Consider the following 21,841-nt stretch of genomic DNA (forward strand, 5'->3'; position numbering starts at 1 on the left):
AGCATCAGGTGCAGTAATCATGATCTCACACAAGACAACAGTAAAAAATAAATGTAGTTAAAAGAAATAAGCAGGAAAATTACATTAATACTTATAAGCATCAGAGAAAATGAAATAAAATCAATACTTAATATGTAAGTACCGGATGGCGTAATAGCTAAGTGCTTGACTTGAATGAAAATTTAATTGAATTACTGAGGGAAATAGCAAAACTACAATTATTAGAGACCTCAGTGTGACCCTTTAAAACCTATATATATATATATATATATATGTATATATATATATATATATATATATTCTAACACAATCAATAGAAGAACAATTGTAGATGGTCCTCAAAGTGGTTTCTGAAGTAAGAATTTTTCAAAGGAAATAAAGGAAAAATAGCCCCCAGAAAAAGACGCAGAACATGCGTTTCTCGGAGTCTTGCTAAGACATCACTATTTTCAATACGATTTTTATATTCAAAGCTATTTTATTTTCCCAATTACATTTACTAACAATTTTCAACATACATGCTTTCTGAAATTATGAGATCCCGATTGTCTTCCTACCTCCCTTCTCTCCCCTCCTCTCAGACGTAGTAAGCAATTTGATATCAGTTATCCGTGAAGTATCATGCAAAACCTCCTTCCATATTGGTCATTGTTGTAAAAGAATACTCATGTAAAGCCAAAACCCCAAAATAAAATCATAAATAAATCCATGAGAAGATGTAGGCTTTGTTCTGCATTCCAACTCCAAAAGTGGAGAGCCTTCTTTGTCAGAAGAGCTTCAGAATTGTCCTGGATCATTGTATTGCTGAGAGTAACTAAATCTTTCACAGCTGATCATCGTACAATATTGCCGTTACTGTGGACAATGTTCTCGTAGTTCTGCTTTTTCGCTTGACATCTGTTCATTTAGGTTTTTCTAGCATTTTCCAAAATCATCCTGCTCGTTGTTTCTTATATCAGCACTCTTTTTAGTAATTCCAAATATGTTTATTCTATGGAAGCTGTGAGAAGCATCCTCAGGGACGTTAGAAAGCAAAATTTCCCATAATTGTGAAGGACAAGACCTTAGGGGAGGAAAGTTCTATTTTCTTTGTCAGTATGCTATAATACTATTAGAAGTGTTGATCCTCAAATAAGGTCGTTTGGTATTTGAATGCATTTAAAATCAGAAGACTGGTGTTCAAGTCCCACTTGCTCGTTGTTTGGTGTTGTGTGTGCCACTTACTTCTTTTTTCCCCATTAAAAAGTTTAATTCCCTGTATTTGTGAAAACCAACAATGGTCATCCCACCAAAGCAACCACCATTATGCTCCTTCCCATTTAGTGATCCAAACCATAGTCATTCCCTTCTTGGTATCCAAATCACAGTCCTTTTCAGCAACAATGTTAATCATGTCAGAGGAACCATCACTGCTTAGTGCTATTTCATCAGTAATTAGCATTTTTAAGATCTCACGGTCACCAAACAGGTGTTTTATTTTAGGTAAAGAGGTACATCACATACATCTTCCATATAGAAAGGCTTGGGGGAGTTTCCTTGGTAGAGTCATTTTTGGACTCCATCAGGTGTGACACCTTCAGGCTCATCACAACCATCGCTGTTTTAGCTCCCATACAGGATGAGTTTAAGGATGAAAATGTAAAAAGTATTTGGTAGTCAGCAAAGCACTAGAAATTGTAGGTCTCCGTTGCCATTCTAATTCTTTTTCTCCCGTTTTCTCAGGGACTAACACACAGAAGAAGCCTCTTGGTGGTGCGTCATGGGGAAAGGGTGGATCAGATTTTTGGAAAGTCTTGGTTGCAGCAATGTTCAACAATAGATGGTAGGTCGAGTCAAACCCTGGATCCAACTTGGGTTATTCTTTTGAAATCAATTCTCTAAACACTACCCCAGCTTCTCCATACCATTCCTTTGTACACACTATAAATGTTATGACAAGTGCCCCAAGTTGTAACCTTTCAATTCTACTCAATTTTAGGTTCCACATGCTTAGAAAATACTCTGAGCCCCCCTTCCAGGCTGGACGTATCTCCCTCTGCTTCTCAGCCCACCCTGAAAACAACACCAAAACCCAAGCCATTTACTGCTCTCTTAAATATGGGACATACAATTAGAGTGAAAAGAAGAAGTCACTAAATATCGTAAGCTCAATCACCAGGAGCAATGCTTACCATCAACCAGATGGACTTGGTTTTCTATATCAAAAAAATGGGCACAGGAAAGGTGTGCATGTTCATCGCAGTAGCATTCACTCCACACAACATCTGAGCGAGCTTCAGAGGAAGGACGGAACCTCTATGGTTCTCAGCAGGTTGGCAACATCTGCCCGTTTAACCTCTTTGTGAGGGTCATTAATCATTAATCATTAATGCTTGGATCATTAATCAGTCTAACAGATGTAGGAGGATTTACCCAATCGTAACAGATCCAAATCTCCACTCCGCCAAGAACCTCTCTCCCTCCCTCCCTCCATCAATTTGTCATCTCTAAGAGGACCCGTAATTGCATGAACTTAGGAAAAGGTTACATACATGTAGATCATAATGTTTACTTTGAGGCATAAAAATAAGTAAAAGGAACAAAAGCAATAAAGAGAAAAATCTGCTTCACCAAAATACTAATATTTACGACAGCATTATATATGTCTCTGAGGTTTGCAAAGCACTTTACAAACATTGTCTCATGTTATCCTCACAATAACCTTGAAGAGGCAGGTGCTATTATTATCCCTATTTTATGCAATGGGAAACTGAGGCAAGCAGAGGATCAATGGCTTGCCCAGAGTCGCAGAGCTAGTAAATGTCTAAAACTGGACTCGAATCCATGTCTTCCTGAATCCAAATCCAGCAGAGCATAATATGATTCATAGTTTCTCCCAGACTTAGGGACTCTTTAGGCCAGTTTTTAGATATGGCCTTGATCTAGCCTATAGTTTAAGTGCCTAAGCTTGAGGCAGTTAAGTGATGCAATATATACCCAGTACTGGATTTAGGAGGAAGGAAGACTGAGTTTGAGTCCTGCCTCAGACACTGACTGTGTGACTCTGGGTTCTGTCTCTCATCTTCAAAATGAGGGTAATAATAGTACCTGCCTCGCAGGACTATTTCGAAGATCAAATGAGATGATAACATACCTAAGGACTTTGAAACCTTAAAGCGCTGTATAAAGAGGAACTCTCATTTTTAGGCTCCGGCTCACATACTTCTTCCAGGAGTTTTGTTGTTGCCCAGTTGTTCTAGTTGTTCCCAATTCTTCATTTGGAGTTTTCTTGGCAAAAGTACTGGGGTGGTTTGTCATTTCTTTCTGCTCATTTTAAAGATAAGGAAACTGGGACGAACAGGGTTAAGTGACTTGCCCAGAATCACACAGTTAGGAAATGTCTGAGGCTGAATTTGAACTCAGGAAGATGAGTCTTCCTAATTATAAGCCTGGCATTCTATCCATTGTACCACCTAGCAACGCCAAGATCTTTACCCATACCTCTAATCTCCCAATACCTAGATAATTTTCCCTACCAGAATAGGTAAGTTAATATCACACTGGTTTCAGATGCTGATTCTACCAAAGATCTGACCCTGGACCATCTGGCAGTGATGATGAACCTTTTAGAGACAGAGTGCCTGGCCCCATCCCCACCCCACTCCCCAGAACAAGTGCCATGCTCACTCACCCCCAAGACTGAGTTCCATACCCCTCCCCCACACCAAATGAGGATACACCCTGCCACCCCTTATCCCACACAGGGGAGAGAGAAAGTAATTCCATTGGGCTGCTAAGTAGAGGGATGATTGAAATGAGGAATGGCCTCAGCGAGTGTAGAAAGAAGGAAGGTTATGGGCTGAGTGCTCCACTCCCCTCCAGCTCTTCTGCCTATGAGTTGTCCACTTTATCCCCTGTGCACTCCCATTGGGCTTCTGGGCAGAGGGGCGGCGGGTGTGAAAAAATGTCATCAGGCATGGTGGAGAGGGGGAGATGAGCAGCTTCCCCTGAGTCCCTCTGCCTTTCTAGTAATGAACTCTGCGGGGTGGGGGCAGGGAGTGAGAGTGGTGAGTGCCCACAGAAAATGCTCTGCATGCCATCTTTGGCACCTGTGCCATAGGTTCACCATCACAGCTATATGGGTCAACTCTCAAAGTTGGAACTTCTCTGTTCTCTGTACTTTTGCAGCTGGTGGTACTATCAGTTCTTCAGTAACAGAGTGGTAGGAAAAAAGTCAAGAGCAGGCTTGGACAATCTCCTTTGATCTCCATTCCCTTTATTTCACCTCTTTCTCTCTATCTATCTTTTAAAACCTGAAGGATCTTCCATGGCCAACCTTCAGCTCATTATGATTTCAGTTTTTCCAGTGGATTTTTTTTTACTTTTCAAGTGGGATATAGATATAAACTATTCCATGATGTAGGAGTTCCCAGAAGAGACTCTTTAAATGGATTAGGTTTGATCCCAGGGCTCAACCCCAAAGAAATCACATTCACTTTGACTTGTCAGTTCCCAACCTGGATACCTCCAAGGGAATCCCAAAAGCAAAGCTTCAGTTTGACTCATATCTAAGATTTCCCCACAAAGGAATAGTAGTTTCCTCCCACATATGTGTATTAGGTAAAGGACAAGTTGGGTTTGTTTTGTTTTGTTTTTTAATTTTCTCCACTACAGGGAAAAATGAAACAAAACATAAGATTGCAAATTACTCAAGGCTAAGCATAAACAGAGATAGGAAGCACTCAAATTGCCCATTTTGTTCAATATATTTCCGCCAGAGGAAACCCTGGACAGTTATTTCACATTAATCTCAAATTTGCCCTATCTGAGTAGTTCACAGCTATTATCATGGAAGTCTGTGGAGTTCAAAATCTCCTACCCAAGTGTTAGATGGCTTTAATCCTTCAGCCACAGGCATGCTGGAGTCAGCTAAAACTGGCTTTTGAAAGCCAATTAAATTTTCAGTGTGAACATTTCATTGGGGCATGAATGAGAAGTCCAGCAGAGTGTGGCAAGGTGGGAAATGAAGAGATGACTGGACTAAGCACCCTCCTTAAATGGATGTCACTCTATCCTCCAAAATCAGGTTTTCTGACTCCAAATAGTTTTCTGACTCCCTTTTCCTCCATCTTTTTTCAATCTGATTTGTTTATGTAACTGAGTGATCCTTGGGTATAGGCATCTTCCCCATGAGGTATGGACCTCTCCACCTGACCTTCTGCTGAACTTTCTTTTATGTGTTGTCTCTCCTAATTAGATGGTGAACTTCTTGAGAGCTTCTATTTGCATTCTTAGTGCTTAGTGCAGTCCTAGATACATAGTAAGTTCTTAAAAAACCTTTCCATTCATTCATTTACTTATTCCCCACAGTCAAAGAAAACAAACCAATAAGGGGGAAAAATGTGTCCATGTGTTTATATACATATGTGTCTACATTTCTATAAGTACATACATATGCATGTTTATATGGGTGTATATACAAATATTTATAAATATATAGCCCATATTAACAAAAATATTGTAGCAATATTTTATTGTGGTTATTAAATTGCTATATAATACATGAGATTAAAGTGAGAGTCCATCAATTGGGGAATGAATAAACACATTATGATATATGAATGCAATGAATGATCAAAGGAAAGATTCAGAAAAGCTTAGGAGGACTTTGTTGAACTGATACAAGAGTGAAGTGAGCCAGAAAATTTACATAATGACTACAATACTTTCACCATTATATTTAATGCTTGCTCTTGGTTTTTAGATAACTGCAATTTATATTAAGAAAAAAATTCATTTACTCTTCTGTTTTCTGGGGTTTTTAATGAGAATAGGTGCTATATCTTGTCAAAAGCTTTTTCTGAATTGTTATTTTTCTTGTTCTTATTAATAAAATAGCTTAAAATGTTTAAAATTTTCCTAAGATTGAAAAATCAGTACTACATTTCTTGTATAAATGTAATTGGGAAATAGTGGTTAAGTTTTGTAATGTGTTCATGTAAGTCTCTTTGTGTATGTATACATATATACAACTATGTACATGCATAATTTTAATTTTTGAGATTCATTATAACATTATAAAGAAAAAATATGAAAGGTTTAAGAGCTACGACCAATTTAGATTAACTTTTAATAAGATTAATGATGAATCATGCTTCCTATCTCTTGACAGATTGATGATGACCAAGAAATGCAGAGTTAGATATATTTTCAATGACAGCCAATGAATGAATTTATTTTTCATGAATTTTTTTGTTACATGGGAAAGCTTTTCTATTTATTTTGGAGGAGAATGGGGCACTAAGAATCAGACAGGGGTAAAATATTAATGGCAATACTAGAAACTAAAGGGAAGAAAAGAAAATCTAAAAATCAATGAATCATCCTAATAATAAATGCAATTTAAAATAATTTTTAAGCAAAAGGACAAAAGGAAGTTAAGAAAGAATACCCAAAAAAGACAGTCAGAAGCATGATGGTTAAACTTGATTATAGCTCCTCCCACTAAAAAAAAATGTTCAAAATAGGAACAACAACAACAACAACAAAACCCTCAAGATGTATGTAATTCTCCTTTGAATATCATTTGCTACATCAATGATGAAGGAGAAGAAAAATATCTATGCATTCATACACAAAATCATAACTCTAGAGCAGGCAACTATTCCAATTCTCTCATTTTATCTGAGGCATTAACAGTTATAGAATATAAAATTACAGACATATGTATTCAAATATATGTGCCTAAATATACAGACCCACTTAACCTGCTTGTCTCAGTCTACTAGAGTAGGAAATGACAAACACTCCAATATAATATCTTTGCAAAGAGAATCTCATGGACAGTATTGACATGCTATGGTCCACAAGGTCACAAAGAGTTAGACATGACTAAATGACTGAACAGTAATACAAATCCATCCATATGTATGTATATGTATGTTCATGTGCACATTTTACATAGAATATGTACACACATGCATTACTCTCCCTATAAATGTGTTTGTCATATGTGTAATATGTTCATAGAAAAAGACAATGTGGTATAGTAGGTAGGGAACTGGCCTTGAAATCAAGAAGACATTTTAAACATTGTTTTTATATGTAATAAGGGGGGAAATAAAGTCTTATTTTTTTTTAATTTAAACTCTACTGTGAATAAAAAGAAAAGAAATCAAGAAGACTTGAGTTCAATTCCCACTTCTGACATATACCAGCCATGTCACTGCAGGCATGCCAGTAGACATTTCAACACCCCAAGACATTTTCTAGAATATTAAATTGCCCAACGGGTGACAATCTCCATTGGTAAAAGCAGTTTCCTCATCCTAATACAAGTCCAGTCCAAAAACAAACAAAGCCAAAAAGTTCAGAAAGTATTTCTAGAAATAACTGAACAAAAATGGCATAATGATGCAATCTGTAACCAGTCATCAGTAAAGAGGTGGTGTGATGGAGTGGAAAGAGCATTGGATTTGAAATCACACCTCATTTGGAATGCTGCCTCAACTTCTTACTATCTTTGTGGCTTTGGTCAAGTCACAACTTCTCTTGGGCCTCAGCTTCTTCATGTGTAAAACAAGTCGGGGATAGATTAGGTAACTTCTAATCTCTAAATTACTTCTTGCTTTATCACTCAACAGTGATGAGAATCTATGGAGAGTTTTTAGGACTGCTGAGTTCTTGGTGAATTTATTTTGTGTGAGCTGGTAACAGCTCAGCAGTTACTGAAAGAAGGTCAAAGACCTTCAAAATACAAGGATCACTTTGGGAATAAATCCCAGGTTTAGTATAAAGGGTCTATTCTTCAGAAGCAAAATGTAGGAAAGACCTTTGTGATAATTAGCCAATGAATAGTGTTTATTGAGGCAACTTGTAGAGATTTGGAGTCAGGAAGATGGGAATTCAAAATTAGCCTTCAAGACTTACTAGCTGGGTGACTATATGCATGTCACTTAATTTCTCTTTGCCTCAGTTTCCTTATCTGCAAAATGGGGATGATAATAGCACCTACCTTAAAAAAAATAGCTACACGAGAGAAATATAAAGAAGATTCAGCTAGAAGACATTGAATATGAAAAAGCCTTTAAATTTTAATGGACTAAAAACTCAATATGTATTATAGTAATATGATGAGGCCGTTTTAAAAATATATAATGTGATCCTAGACTAAGGAATATCCAGAACAAGGAAGATGACGATCCTGTCTTGGTCAGATCACATTTCAGTAAGTCCATTAAGAAGTTAATGGCGGACAGACAAGATGGTTAAGGGACTCAAAACGATTTTCCCTGAGGATCCACTGAAAAAACATGACATTGTTGAAGAAAAGACTTTAGGAAGACAAACTTGAACAGTGCCTGCCTACCACCTAGAGTTCTGTGATCCTGATGCTTAATACATATTTGATTTGATCAATGAATTGAACTACTTCAAAGATTGTCATTAGGAAAAGAAATAAGCTATGTGATTCCCAGATAACAGGACAAGGACTAATGGCTCCAACCAAAATGCTGGGAATACAAGAAGAAAAAGGAAACAGTCCCTTCAAGGGACATTGGAAAAATAACATGTATTCAAATAAATGAATGCATATATGTGTATGTATGTACATGTGTGCATGTATACCTACATCCATGTATACATACATGCACGTACAATTAACACCTTGGGAGACCAGGAAAGACCTTCCATAAGACATAGCAAAAGGAAACTTGCAATTTCAAAAGCCAAAGGGAAAGAGGGGAAACTTTCCAGGTTGGAGGACAGTCTAGACAAAGGCATTGAGGCAACAGATGGAGTATCTCATTTGGAGAATAGCAAGTAGACTCACTTGACTGAAATGTAAAGTAAATGAGAGGAAGCAATATAAAAATAGTCTATGTTCTAAACTCTAGAAAGATAGTTTGGGGACAGACTGTGAAGGATTTTTGTTGGTATTTTTTCCTATAGGCAAGAGGGAATAGATGAAACCTCTTGTGCAGGGGAATATTAATTTGTCAACTATATTGAAAATAAAGGTACAAACTAAAGGAAGGTAAATTGGTTAGAAGGTTGTTGAAATAGTCAAATTCAAAGTTGACTAAGGTGATGGTAATTTAAAAAGATGGAGTTGAATTCTCATGATCTTGTGCAAGAAGAACTGAAAACATACGGTGATTACTTTGGATGGAGATAGGGATGGGAGTAGTTGAGAAGGAAGGATTGTCTCCAGAATCTTGAATCTGGATGACTGAAAGGATGGTGGTACTTTAAAAAGAAATGTTAAAATTTTGAGAATGGGAATATTTTAAGGGGAAAACAAGTCAATTATATAGATATAGATATTGAGATTGAGATTGAGATTGAGACGCCTTGGAGATATCTACCAGTCAGTTGTTGAAGTAGGAGTAGAGCGCAAAGAAAAAAAAAAGTAGATTTTGCAAAAATCCACTTTTGTTGATATTTGAATTCAAAGAGACCTGATGAGATCACTAAGAAAATATAAAGAAATAAAAGGATCCACGGAAAAATCTGGATTCATATTCACAGTTAATGGGAATGGCAAGAAGGATGGTCCAGCAGAGGAAATTGAGAAGTGACTGACCAATAGGAAGAGAAAAATTGAAGAATAGCTAGTATCCAGGTACAGGGAGTATCTACCAGTGTTATATGCTGCAAAGAGGTTAAAAAGGCTAGTATGAAGACAGCAAGGAAAATGAGAGGCTGAATACCTAGGCTTTTGGGTAAGTGATAGATTCCCATCTGAGAGGGAGGAATTTCTCAAGTAGAACATAAGTGCAACTCAACCCGAAACTCATTGGCTTCTTAGCTCTTGAAGAACCTTTAATTCTATTCAGACTGTCTTATACTGGGGTCACTGCGGGCATATATACAGGGGAACAGGAATGTCAAGAAAGCTGAACTATGCTATATTCATTCTTCTGCTGCTCCTTGATGGTGATATTCTTTGGCCTCAGTAAAAATGCTGATTATTTGCAAACCTAGAGATAAATAGTCCACATGATTCATGGTAGTAGCAAAGGAACAGGTCCATGTTGAACACTATTTTCAAGCTATATGTAATCTCCTTTGGACTACAACCTGCAGGTCTCTCTCCAGATCTGTGTGAATATCATTATTTCCATCTCTCATCCCACCATCCCTTATAAAGGCTCTGAATCTTTTTTCTATCTTTGTATGACTCATCTCCTTCCTTCTGGCACCAACTTTGCGCCAATAGTTCCCTGTAGAGGCCACATGGCTACTACAGCCTCTTTCCAAGTCAGTGAGTAGTCCATTTCTGTATTTATATTCTTCCCTCAGTCTCTATATTATTTTGCTAAGTCCAAGGATCAACTTAGGGTTGTGAACACTATAAATTCCCAAGTGTAAACTCAGTGATCACCATCGTAAAGTTAAATTAATGCCAAAAGATGCAGAGAGCCAGATTTTAGCTTTGTATGATTTAATTTAAATTAAAATAAAATAAAATCTAATTTTTAGAGTGATTTAAAGGTTGGATGGATTTCCTGAGAAAGTAATGGATTTCACTTCAAAGGAGGTCTCCAAATAAAGGTTACATGACTACATCTGGTGATACTGTAGAGAAAATTTCATATGGGCATAAATTTAATTTGATTACTTTTGGAGCCTTCTGGAATCTTGGAGTAAGACAGTAAAGTGATTTATAATAGACTTTTTTACCAACTTGATGAAATTCATTTTAACCAAAACATTAATTTATACCATAGGAAAATACTATAGACCAGATATGAACTTCCCTTCTAGTCTGCCAGAAAGGAAAAATGGACTCAAAAATTTTGAAAATGATCCACCTTTATCCTCCTGTGGCATTTTCCAGTCCAGACTTACAGGTATGTATTCGATTTTTTTTCTCTAATGTGGCATTAATGCCAAGAACTGAAATTAAAAACTATCTATACAGAATTAGAGGTGGGGAAATTTAGTACTTTATAATTTTTTAAGTCAAAACATACCCTACATTTATGTTTTTAATCTTTTACTTCCTTTCCCCTTAGTTTTAGTCATCAATTCAATGATTTATCATTTTCAATTTATCTAACTTCTTCTTTTCAGGATTTCTGTTTTAGTATTTAATTTAATTAAATGTTTTCTAGTATTTTTAGTTGCATTCCCAATGCATTGATCAGTTCTTTCTCTTTTTTGTTAATCTATTACTTCTTCAGTTCAGTTTTATGTCCAAAATTTTATCTTATCTATCATATACCTTTAGATCTGAGAGGGCTCTTAGGGAATATCAGCTTCAACATCCTCATTTAAAAGGTGAGGAAAACTAATTATCTCAGAAACTGGAGAAGGACTTCTATGACCAAAAATCTAGGGGAAACTGGACAGCTAGCAGAAATTAAGTTGAGACCCACATCTCACATCATATACCAAGATAAGCATGAAATAGATATAGGCCAGAACATAAAAGACTTGATCTTAGGCAAATTAGAGAAGCAGGGAGGAAATTAACTTTTGGATCTATGAATAGGAAAAGATTTCATATCTTATCAAGTTTATATATAGTTAGTTAGTTAGTTAGTTAGTTTGATCCCTTCTGCTTAACTTCCCTATAACAGTAGCAGAGAAATTAAAAGGTAAAATGAAAACTTCTAATTGCCAGGAGCCATCAAAGAACACACTATTTGACATGGTCACATGTGGAAACCGGGGACTGCAAAGCAGCCCCCAGAAAGGATGGAAACATCCATTGAAACCCCACTAAGTGACTTTTCTTATTAACATCCCCTTATTATTGGAATTGCTATGATTATTATTCTTACTTAGCCCTGGGAAAAACAGATGAGAGCAACATGCTTGCAGGGTTAATACAGATGTCTGTCCCACTCTGTCCCCCCAGAATATTACCAGGATATCCCACTTACAAAATTAAACCTAAGGATTCTTATATGCCCACTTAGATAAGACCCTCTTTTCTAGGCATAAAAACTTCCGGCAAATCTGTGTCATGTTGATTCTACTCTCTGACCCTGAACTTAGCAACAATGTTTTGTTGACTATCTTCTTAGGCTTCATGTCTGTTGTTAGGTTCCATGGAAACATGTATGTTGAGAATGAAATTGTGTGCCAAGTAGATGTGTGATCATGAGAGTATAAAATAAAGCCAAGCCTCAGCCAAAAAGGGGAACAGTTTATCCTGTGAAACCTGTGCTGTAGGTTGAATAGAAAGCTGTATCCCATTCATCATTTCACCAACACCATCCCACCTCCAAGACCCTATCCCCTATGGGAGGCTGGCCCACCCCACAGCATATAATATAAAATGTAAAATTTTTTGCACAAGTAGATCTAATGTAACAAAAATTAGAAGGGAACATTTAACTAGGAAAAATTTTTATAGCAATTTTCTCTTATAAAGATCTATTTTCCAAAATATACAAGGAACACTTTGAAATTTACAAGACTAAGAAGAAGTCAATCCCCAATCAGTAAATAGTGAAAGGATATGAACAGGCAGTTTTCAAAAAGAAGACATCTAAGCTATCAACCATTATATGATTATGTATTTTATTCGACCCATGCTATTATGAAGCCTGTAACCCTAAAGAAATCAAAGAAAGAAGAAAAGAATCTCTATGTGCAAAAATGTTCCAGCAGTTCTTATTGTGATCAGAAAAATTTGAAACTAAGAGGGTATCTCCTACTGGAGAATGACTAAACAAATTGTGGTATATGAATATAATGGTATATTATTGTGCCATGAAAAAATTAGGATAGGGACCATTTCAGAGGGAACTAAAAACACCTCTATGAAATGAAGCAGATTAAAGTGAACAGAAGTAAGAGAACAATTTATTCAATGATAATGCCACTATAGGAAGAGGAAAAAAAACCTTTGAAAGGTTTTAGAGTACTGATAAAAGCAATTATAAACTATAATTCCAAAGGAATGATAGAATCTTGAAAAAAAAAACAAAAGAAATATGCATTTTTGGATGTAGCTAATATGTTTTGCTGAATGACAGCTATGAGAATTTTCTATTTTGAGTTTCTTTTTAATTTGCACAATGGAGGAGGTAGTAAGAGGAATAAATTTTTAAAACTTAATGATTGAAAAATTAAAATTATATACTTTTTTTAGATGATGAGAAAAGTGAGGCACACTGAAATGAAATATCCTGTTATAGCATTCACAGAGCTAATGAGTATCAAAACTAGAACTAGAAAAGAACCCAAGTACCTTTAAACTGAAATAATCTGTTTCTGTAATATATCAAACTATTGTTTGGCTTTAGACATGGATGTGTCTGTACATGTGTTTGTGTAGATGTAGATGTGTGTGTGTGTGTGCAAATTTCCACCTACAAATTAACTGAAGGAATATTTGATTGAGTTATTTCTCTTCCCTATATATTAGTAAGAAAATCAATTATAACCCATTCATGGTCAAATTTAAGTTTTTGTTTTCCAGGGGAAGCTCTACTAGATAGTGGCATCAAAATTAACTATATGTACTGTTCACCAGCACTACGATGTATACAGACAGCAAAATACATCCTAGAAGGTAAATTAAATATTTAAATGAATTTCCATTATTTTCCTAAGAAAATTGCAATCGTTATTCACAGAATTTTATAATGTTGGTACTGAAATGGACCTGAGAGTTCATCTAGTTCCATGTTGTCGAACCAATGGCAAGTGTGCCAGAGGGGGATGTTCCCCTTCCCCTCTCCATTGTACCTGAGGACATTTTTCACATCACCTGCCCCTCTGCCCAGCAGTCCAATGGGAGTGCTTCCTCCCTCCCCAATCTGGGCAAGGGGGCAGCTCACATGAGGTATGAAGGTTGTAATTTGGCACTTGGTTCACCATCAATCCAATACTTCTTTTTAACAGTTGAAGAAACTGAGACCCCAAAAGGCCTGACTTGCTTAGGATTACATAGCTAGTAAATGGCAGACAGGACTAAAGTTCAGGTTTCCTGACATATAGCATAGTGTTATTTCCCCTGTCTTATGCTATATCTCTTTCCAATGGCAAAAAGGAATTAAGCACAGCTAAGAACTTAACTAATAATTAATTCAGAGAGATCTCCAGGTCTACTCTCTGAGAGCAATCAGATAATCATAAGATATACTTCCTAAAATTGGTAGATATTATCCTAATTAAAATTTCTCAATGGAACAAGACTGTAAGAACAAGATATCTCCATTGAAGGAAAAAATAAGCATCGCGTATCTGTTTTCATCCTTCACAAATAGTTTCCATCCTTCATATTTAAGCCAATGTCTGTCCTACTATACTTTTTGAAATAGGAATCACTACATTGAATAGAAAGTTGGATTAGATAGGTTATAAGATCATTTTCCAACTCTAGACTCTAATTCTTAAGTTCCCTATGAGAGGATGAGGAAATTGAAATCAGGTACCTCTCCCAAAAGAAATTGCTACCAAGAATGTAGCAGAGCAAAACGCTTGTCTATTAAAGACTAAGGCTTTGAAGGTATATTCTTCTCTTTTGTAGGAAAAGAAGAAGGAAAACACTACATAAGAATAAAAGTAGTCATCTCACAGTCAAAAGTCCAAATTTCTATTCATTACTTTGCCCAGTCGGTGATAAATTGGGTTAGTTTAATCTAGTCACATCTCTGACTTGCTATAGTTTCCCCATCTGTATAATATAGATGTACTTAGCTTAAAAATAAGTGATTTTAAGTGTTTTTTTGATTCTCCTGATGGAAATAATCTGACAAGACAGCATTGTTGGACTGTTTTTATTTAAAGAGAGCTTTTTCCTCCTCTTGTGTTGAACAGAAATCTATATGCCTATAGTGATCACATATTGGCATCCAGTGCTCTCATGCTTTTTATTTGTTTCCATACTTCTCTGTATTCCCATTCCTCAAACTTCCAATTTCTTCCAGCAGCTCTTTCAGTATCTTACTCTGAACCAAGAAGGAGTAAAACCAGGGGGAACAATTAATTTTTACTATAGTGTCACTTTTTTGTGATAAATATTACCACCACACTTCTAAAAGATAAAAGTATTTCTACTAGTAGCGATGCAATGATCCAGGACATTTCTGAGGGGCTTATGAGAAAGAATGCTATCCAGAGCCAGAGAAAGAACTGTGGGAGCAGAAACACAGAAGACACACATATGATTGATCATGTGGTCCAATGGGAATGATTGGGGTTTGGGCATTAAAAGATCAATCTGTTACAAATATGAAAAATATAGAAATAGATTTTAAACAATGATACTTGTATAACCCAGTAGAATTGCTTGTCAGCTCCAGGAGAGGGGAAGGAAGATGGGAGGGAAAAATCGTGAATCGTATAAATCATGGAAAAATATTCTAAATAAATTTAAATTAAATAAAAGATAAAATCAAAATTGAATGCAAAACCCATATATACTCTAACTTCTCTTTTTTAAAATCCTTACCTTCTGCCTTTGAATTGATACTAAGTATTGGTTCCAAAGCAGAAGAGCAGTAAGGAAAAGGTAATGGGGGTTAAGTGACTTGCTCAGGATCACATTGGTAAGAAATGTGTGAGATCAGACTTGAACCCAGGACCTCCTGTCTCCAGGCCTTAGTCTCTTTCCATTGAACCACCTTGCTACCCCCATTCTGGAGAACTTAGGGTGTGTTGGAGCACATCCAATGCAGCTGAGCAAGTCTCCAGGTGTAGCGACTTTTCGTGCCACTGGGCCCAGGCTTCCAACACCAAGAGAGTGGGACTGTCTCTATGCATCGACTTTTCCACTTAAATCTCCTTTACACACAAGTGTCTTTGTGCACACTCATCTACATCACAGACGAAAGTGCACAAAGACAATCGTCATCCTCGGTTACCAAGAGACGACTACTACTACTACCCCCATTCTAATTGTAATAAAGGATATGGTATCTTGGAATGGCGGGTTAATTCCATTGAAGAATAGATATTGACTAAACGCATATCTTTCTCATGCCTTCTTGAGTGCTCTTAGGCAAGAAAGACATTCCTTTGGACCTGGAGAGTTCTTGGTCTCAAACCCATTAATGACATAATTATACAAGCACCAGCATCTATGTAAAGAGCATAGAACAAATTTTCACCATTAATGCCATTTGGGGTCAAAACGTTCTTTCTTAAATAGAGGGGGGAAAGTTGTTTTCAGATATAATTTTCAGCAAAGTTGCATTTCTTCTTCTGACCTTAAAAGTTTAGGCACACTCATTAGCTAGTATATGTAGCTGAACTCCTGGGCCAAATATTCTTTCAAAGGTTAGTTGTCTCTGCAATGTGTGATCTCTGTCATTCAATATTCTTATAAGCGTGGCCAGGGGAGCACCAGACGTGTTCAGCATCCCCACCGCTGTATGTAAAGCACTTTATCCTCGCTTTTCTTACAGTGGCTGCCATCTTTTTCTAGGTTCCCTTTACTCTGTTTCTTGTTCCCACAAATGGAAAAATTAGAAAAAGGCACCACTGGAACCAAGGTCACCTGCCTCTGCCCCGAGAAATGGATACTTCCTCCCAAGTTTCTTGGGCTGATGCTATCTAGAGCCCATCCTATTATTCTCTGGGGCCAGAAATCTTGCAGTCCATTAAAATATCAGTTCTGGGGTATTTGCAATCCACAAACATCAACACTTATCAGGACAATTATGACGGAAGGTGGGGGTTTAAAAAAGGAAAAGAAAACCCCAAATGGGGTCACAAAGATTCAGAAACCAAAAATCAAGGTTTGTGAAGGTTGAACCTGTAGAAAGAGTAAAATAATGCATAGCTAAGGGACAAACTGATCTATAATACTTGCAAATAAACATGGACAGCAAAATAATAAAGCAGAAGCGTACCCAAAACATATTTGGGGTGCCATATTTTAGGAAAGAGACAGGCTAGAACAGGTCCAGAGTGACCATGATGGTGAGGGATCCAGAGACCAGGACCTGGTAGGACATCTGAAAGAAGTGGACCTGTTTTGCCAAGAGAAGAGAAAACTTAGAAGGGATACAGTACCTTTCTTAAAGAATCTGAAGGACTGTGATGTAGAAGAGGAGCAGACTTATCCCGTTTGGCCAATATATCAATGAGTATCTATAATTACATGTAAGGCACACATTACAGGATGGGTAGCCACATCTCCATTTTTCACCTGCAATATAGTCAATTAACATGAACACGGATTAACTAGATCCAGCTCTCCAGTCACCTGTCTATCTACTTGCTCTTAAACTTCAACTGACTTAGTCTTGCATTACTAAATCTGAACTTGGGAGGTCCAAAGCTAGCTATTAGCATTATTGGACTCTCGGGGGATGTCTCTGTAGCCCAGGAGTCTTTATGGTCCAGTTTTACTAAGCAAGAAAATTGCTGTTTTGAGGTTCAGCCTTCACCCTTTATCAGAACTAACCTGGGTAAGCCGACCGAGTTATACTATAGAGTGTCCCTCTTCAATGGAAATGTCATTTTTTTGAGCCAGTGTCTGGTGTAGGCTGCCTGGTGAACGGCATCTTTTTATTTATAGTTCCCTGGTGAAAGTGTCCATCATTTGTCTCTACCTGCTTATCAGGGAGTCCAATTAACCCTTCTATGGGCAGTGAGTAGTGTTTAATTTTCTTTACAGGGTGCCCAACCAATCTGTGGGTCTAATTTGGCTAAAAAAAAGGAATGCTAGTCTCTTAATTACAGGCAACAGAGTGAACATTCAAACACTGAATAAATCAGATCTACTCCTATTCTGGAATGGTCTAAACCCTGGGCATATTATCTCTGCTGCTCATCAGGCTCCTAAATCTGGCTAGACCGTCAGTAAACAGTTAGTTGTTAAATGTTACAATGCACTGTGTGTCTCTGTTTCCACTATTTAAAGACCTTTTTCTCTTGTGTCACCTCCTCTGAATTTTTTCTTTTAAACCCTTTCCTTCCGTCTTGGAGTCAATACTGGGTATTGGCTCCAAGGCAGAAGAGTGGTAAGGGCTAGGCAATGGGGGTCAAGTGACTTACCCAGGGTCACACAGCTGAGAAGTGTCTGAGGCCAAATTTGAACCTAGGACCTCCCATCTCTAGGCTTGACTCTCAATCCACTGAGCTACCCAGCTGCCCCCTCCCACGAATTTTATGTCTACCAATCACAGCTGACACTCCTCTCCAGGACTGCCCACTCTTTCACACATGGGTCACAGACCGCCCACTCAATGTATGAAATGGCTGTTTACACCTTTTGTGGTTAGTTCACACTTTTTTGTGGTTAACCCAAACTTCTAGTACTGGGTTTACACCTTGGGCTTTAGAATCTAAAAATAGGCAGGGGATTACAATTTAATTTTCACAATAAAGAAAGAGCAAAGTACCTTCATTGTTACAATCAGGGGAGAGCCAAATCCAGTCTTCACAGTACCAATTACTGTACGAAATATAAAAGATGTAAAGAAAGGTTGTTGACCTTCAGGAAAATGGCAGAGAGAAGATTCTCCTTGAAAAAGACTATTCGATCTGGTAATTATGAGATTATTGCTTAGCTAATATGGAAATATGTTGTGCATGATTTCAAATGTATAGATTGTTTGTCTTCTCAGTGGATAAAGGAAGGAATCATAGTGAGGGGAAAAATTCAGAACTCAAAATATTTTTTGAAAATGAATGTTAATAAAGAATAAATTTATTTTAATAATTAAGTAGAGGAAAAGAGACATCGCCGGCAATTTTCAAGATAGCCTCTATAAAGCCAAATTCCAGAAGGATTTGAAGAGAATCCGTAGAAAGCTAGTGGAGGCTTCTGTTCATACATGGACTTCTCAAGGAGATTAGCCGTCAAAGGAGAGAGATATAGAACAATAGCTATCAGGGAAGAGCAGAGGAAGCTGTATCTCTTGGCCACATTCTAAGCCCTGGTCCCTATTATTCTGGCAAAGATGACTCTCCACTTTTAGTCCTGTGTCAGGAGAATGTCTGCTTCTTGCTGTCACAAGACCAAAGGTAAGAAGACTCAACTTGGTAGTTAGTCAAGGTCAGCCACCTCCATCAATAGAAAGGGTCTTCTTCCCAGGCTCTTGAATCACTGTCCCTGGACTACAGACATAGTAGATTGCCAATTGCCCTGCAATACCTCTGCCTTGACTGCTTCTCCCTCATGTGCCATCGTATTGACCAAGTCCTCAGAGAATGCAGAAGATGGACAATAACTACTGTGGCTAAGAGTTGTCATGTGTACATCACTCAAGTTATTCAGTTTCCTGGGTTCGATATTGTTTTTATTTCTTCTCTAGATCAAACTTTTCATCCTTCTATCAATAGCATTTGGTATACCCATACAATAATGCTGTCTCCATTTTGCCATGATTGCATTTACATAATTAATTTCCAGGTTCCTGCATCGACTGTCATTTTTACTAATCTCATTCTCTACACTGATATTTATTGGGTGTGCAGGTGATTGTGGTAGTAAACAGAGAGGATAGGGTCATCCGCTAACTTCACAAGGACATGCTTTGTTGTGTAACTTTTTAGCAATATTTTCTTTTTTTTTCTAGCCACCCCACTGTGGGATACTTTATTTTTTTTTTATTTTATTTAGTCAACATTTTCTTGAGCACATCAGATGTTTCAACTTCTCTTCTTTCAAATATGATATTTGGGCGTGTTTTATGTGCTAGTTGTTGGAGTCTGTTTCAGTTCCATCTAACCCAAATCACTGTGCTTCTGCATCTAGAACTCAAACAGGAGAAATCATTGAAAATAAGAGTGGAACCAGGACTCTTTGAATGGACTAAATGGGAAATAGGTGACACAATCCCCGCCCTCATGTCATTGGCTGAATTGAGCAGAGCTAAGTATAATGTTGACGTTGATTACAGGTATGTATGCTGGCCTCCTGTTTCTCCCTTTGATCTTCTGTTCTCCCAGGCTTTTCATCATTTACACTTCAAGTAACTTTTCCCAGCCTGGATGAGTTCCGCACCCAGAGCTGTGCTGAGCATGCTGGGTAGAGTACATACGCTGTAAGCAATGTTGTGTGAGATACAAAATAAACAGAAGACATTGTCTCCAGCTCACCTCAGTCCAACATTTGCTAGATGTGTCTAGACATCATTCCAAGCACGAGGGATACAAAGACAAAAACAAGACCATCCTCTCCCCCTGGCCATCCCACAAGAAGCGTACATCCTATTGGGGAGACGTAACGTAATAATTCACAGATGCAAGAAAGTTGCGTAGTGGGGCTGATATCTGAGTTAAACCTGGAGGAGAGAGAAGGATTCTTGAGAGGCAGAGATGAGGGAGGCAAACATTCGGGGAATTAGGGAGCATCTTGTGCGAAGTTAGAGTCTGCATATGGGATGGTGACTTTTTTCCCCAGGAACAAACCAAGAGACAAAGGACCTTTTTCCTCTGTGGGGGGAAGCCCTAAGTATAGCGGGCAGTGGAGAGAGAAAGGAGAGGGAGGACTCCCAGCTCCTGATCCTTCCCAACGGCAAAGTCAGAGAGGAGAAAGAACAGAAAAGTATCTGATTTCTTGCTGCTTTGAAGATTTCTGATCTCCTTCTATATGTCCCCACTGCTCCTTTGCTCCTCCACTTTCTAAGAGAAATCATGCCAGAAAAATACAGGCTTTGATTAGGACCTGACAAGAAGGCGGCTATTGACTGGGGACTATCTTAGCTTATCTTAGGTTGTCCATAAGGAAATTCGTTTGGAGACACAGGGAACCATTAGTGGAATAAAGATATAATATGGCCTTTTGTCCTTGGGAGCACTTTCCTCACACCACATGTTCAGTGCCACAAAACTCATTTGACCAAGAAGGTTGAACTGCAACTATAAATCAAGGTTTTCCTCATGAATATGAGAACAGCATACAAGATTCTTTAATATGTGTAAGTTCAAAGATAATTTTAGAGCAGCTAAATATCTCAGTGGATAGTCAGGCTTGGAGATGGGAGGTCTTGGGTTTAAATCAGGCCTCAGTTCCTAGCTGTGTGACCCTGGGCAAGTCACTTAACCCCAACTGCCTAGCCCTTAATACTCTTCTGCCTGTATCAACTCTACAACAGAAGGTAAGGTTTTAAAAATGATCAGTGGTCCTCTTAATAAGATCATGGAGATCTCCCTCATCGAGGGAGCCACTGTCACAAAGGATGACCCAAGTAAATTGGAAATGGAAGAAGAATTCTCTAATAAGTGATGCTGTATGCCAGAAATTCCTATTTGCTGATAACTTTGGGATGGTTATATCCAATCTGAAAACAGCACAGGGATCCTCACTATCATTCAAAGACAGAATTGAGGAGGCTTACAATTAACCAAGGAAAACTCAAGTCATTGAAAAGGTGAAGACTTGTTTTAAGAGCCTTCACACTGTCCTATTTCTGGACCACCTTAAGATATAAGACTGATGAGGACATAATAAAAGATGGAATAAATCTAGCAAGACTTGGTAAAATAGATAGTTGCCTCGATTGCTATAAAACTATAAAATTTAAAGAAATTTAAACTGAGACTACCAGTTAAGATGGAAATGGCTACAGATTGTAGAAGATGCCAACTCTCCCACATATATGCCAGCAAAGATCCGTAAGGCACCAGATTTAATAACGACCAAGAAATCTAAAGAGGGAAAAGCAAATGCTCCTTAGCTTATACAAGGAGCCACAAGGAAGCTAGTGTCACTGAATCACAGATCTGAAAGTCACCTGTAGAGACCGACAATTGAATCCATTGGGGCTGATGAGATAATCCAATGAAATAATGTAGAAAGAAGAAAAGAGTCAAGCACATATTCATGGATGATAGGACCCTCACACGGGAACATACACAAAAGGATAACTAACACCTTCAACTGTGTACGGCTACAGATGTCTCCATACTCCTCTGATTAACATTGCTCTCATAAATCTAT

General features: G+C 37.7%; 1 protein-coding gene across 1 annotated transcript in view; it reads left to right on the top strand.

Moving 5' to 3' along the window:
• Window positions 1–21,841, top strand: part of UBASH3A (ubiquitin associated and SH3 domain containing A) — a 140,094-nt gene that overhangs the window by 107,723 nt on the left and 10,530 nt on the right. Inside the window, exons 8-11 of the mRNA XM_007493177.3 lie at window positions 1,723–1,822; window positions 10,713–10,835; window positions 13,421–13,513; window positions 19,655–19,799. Coding sequence (XP_007493239.1) covers window positions 1,723–1,822; window positions 10,713–10,835; window positions 13,421–13,513; window positions 19,655–19,799 — 461 coding nt within the window. The remainder of the gene's footprint in view (window positions 1–1,722; window positions 1,823–10,712; window positions 10,836–13,420; window positions 13,514–19,654; window positions 19,800–21,841) is intronic.

Source organism: Monodelphis domestica, chromosome 4 (assembly GCF_027887165.1).
Source record: "Monodelphis domestica isolate mMonDom1 chromosome 4, mMonDom1.pri, whole genome shotgun sequence".
In the NCBI taxonomy this organism is placed as follows: Eukaryota; Metazoa; Chordata; class Mammalia; order Didelphimorphia; family Didelphidae; genus Monodelphis; species Monodelphis domestica.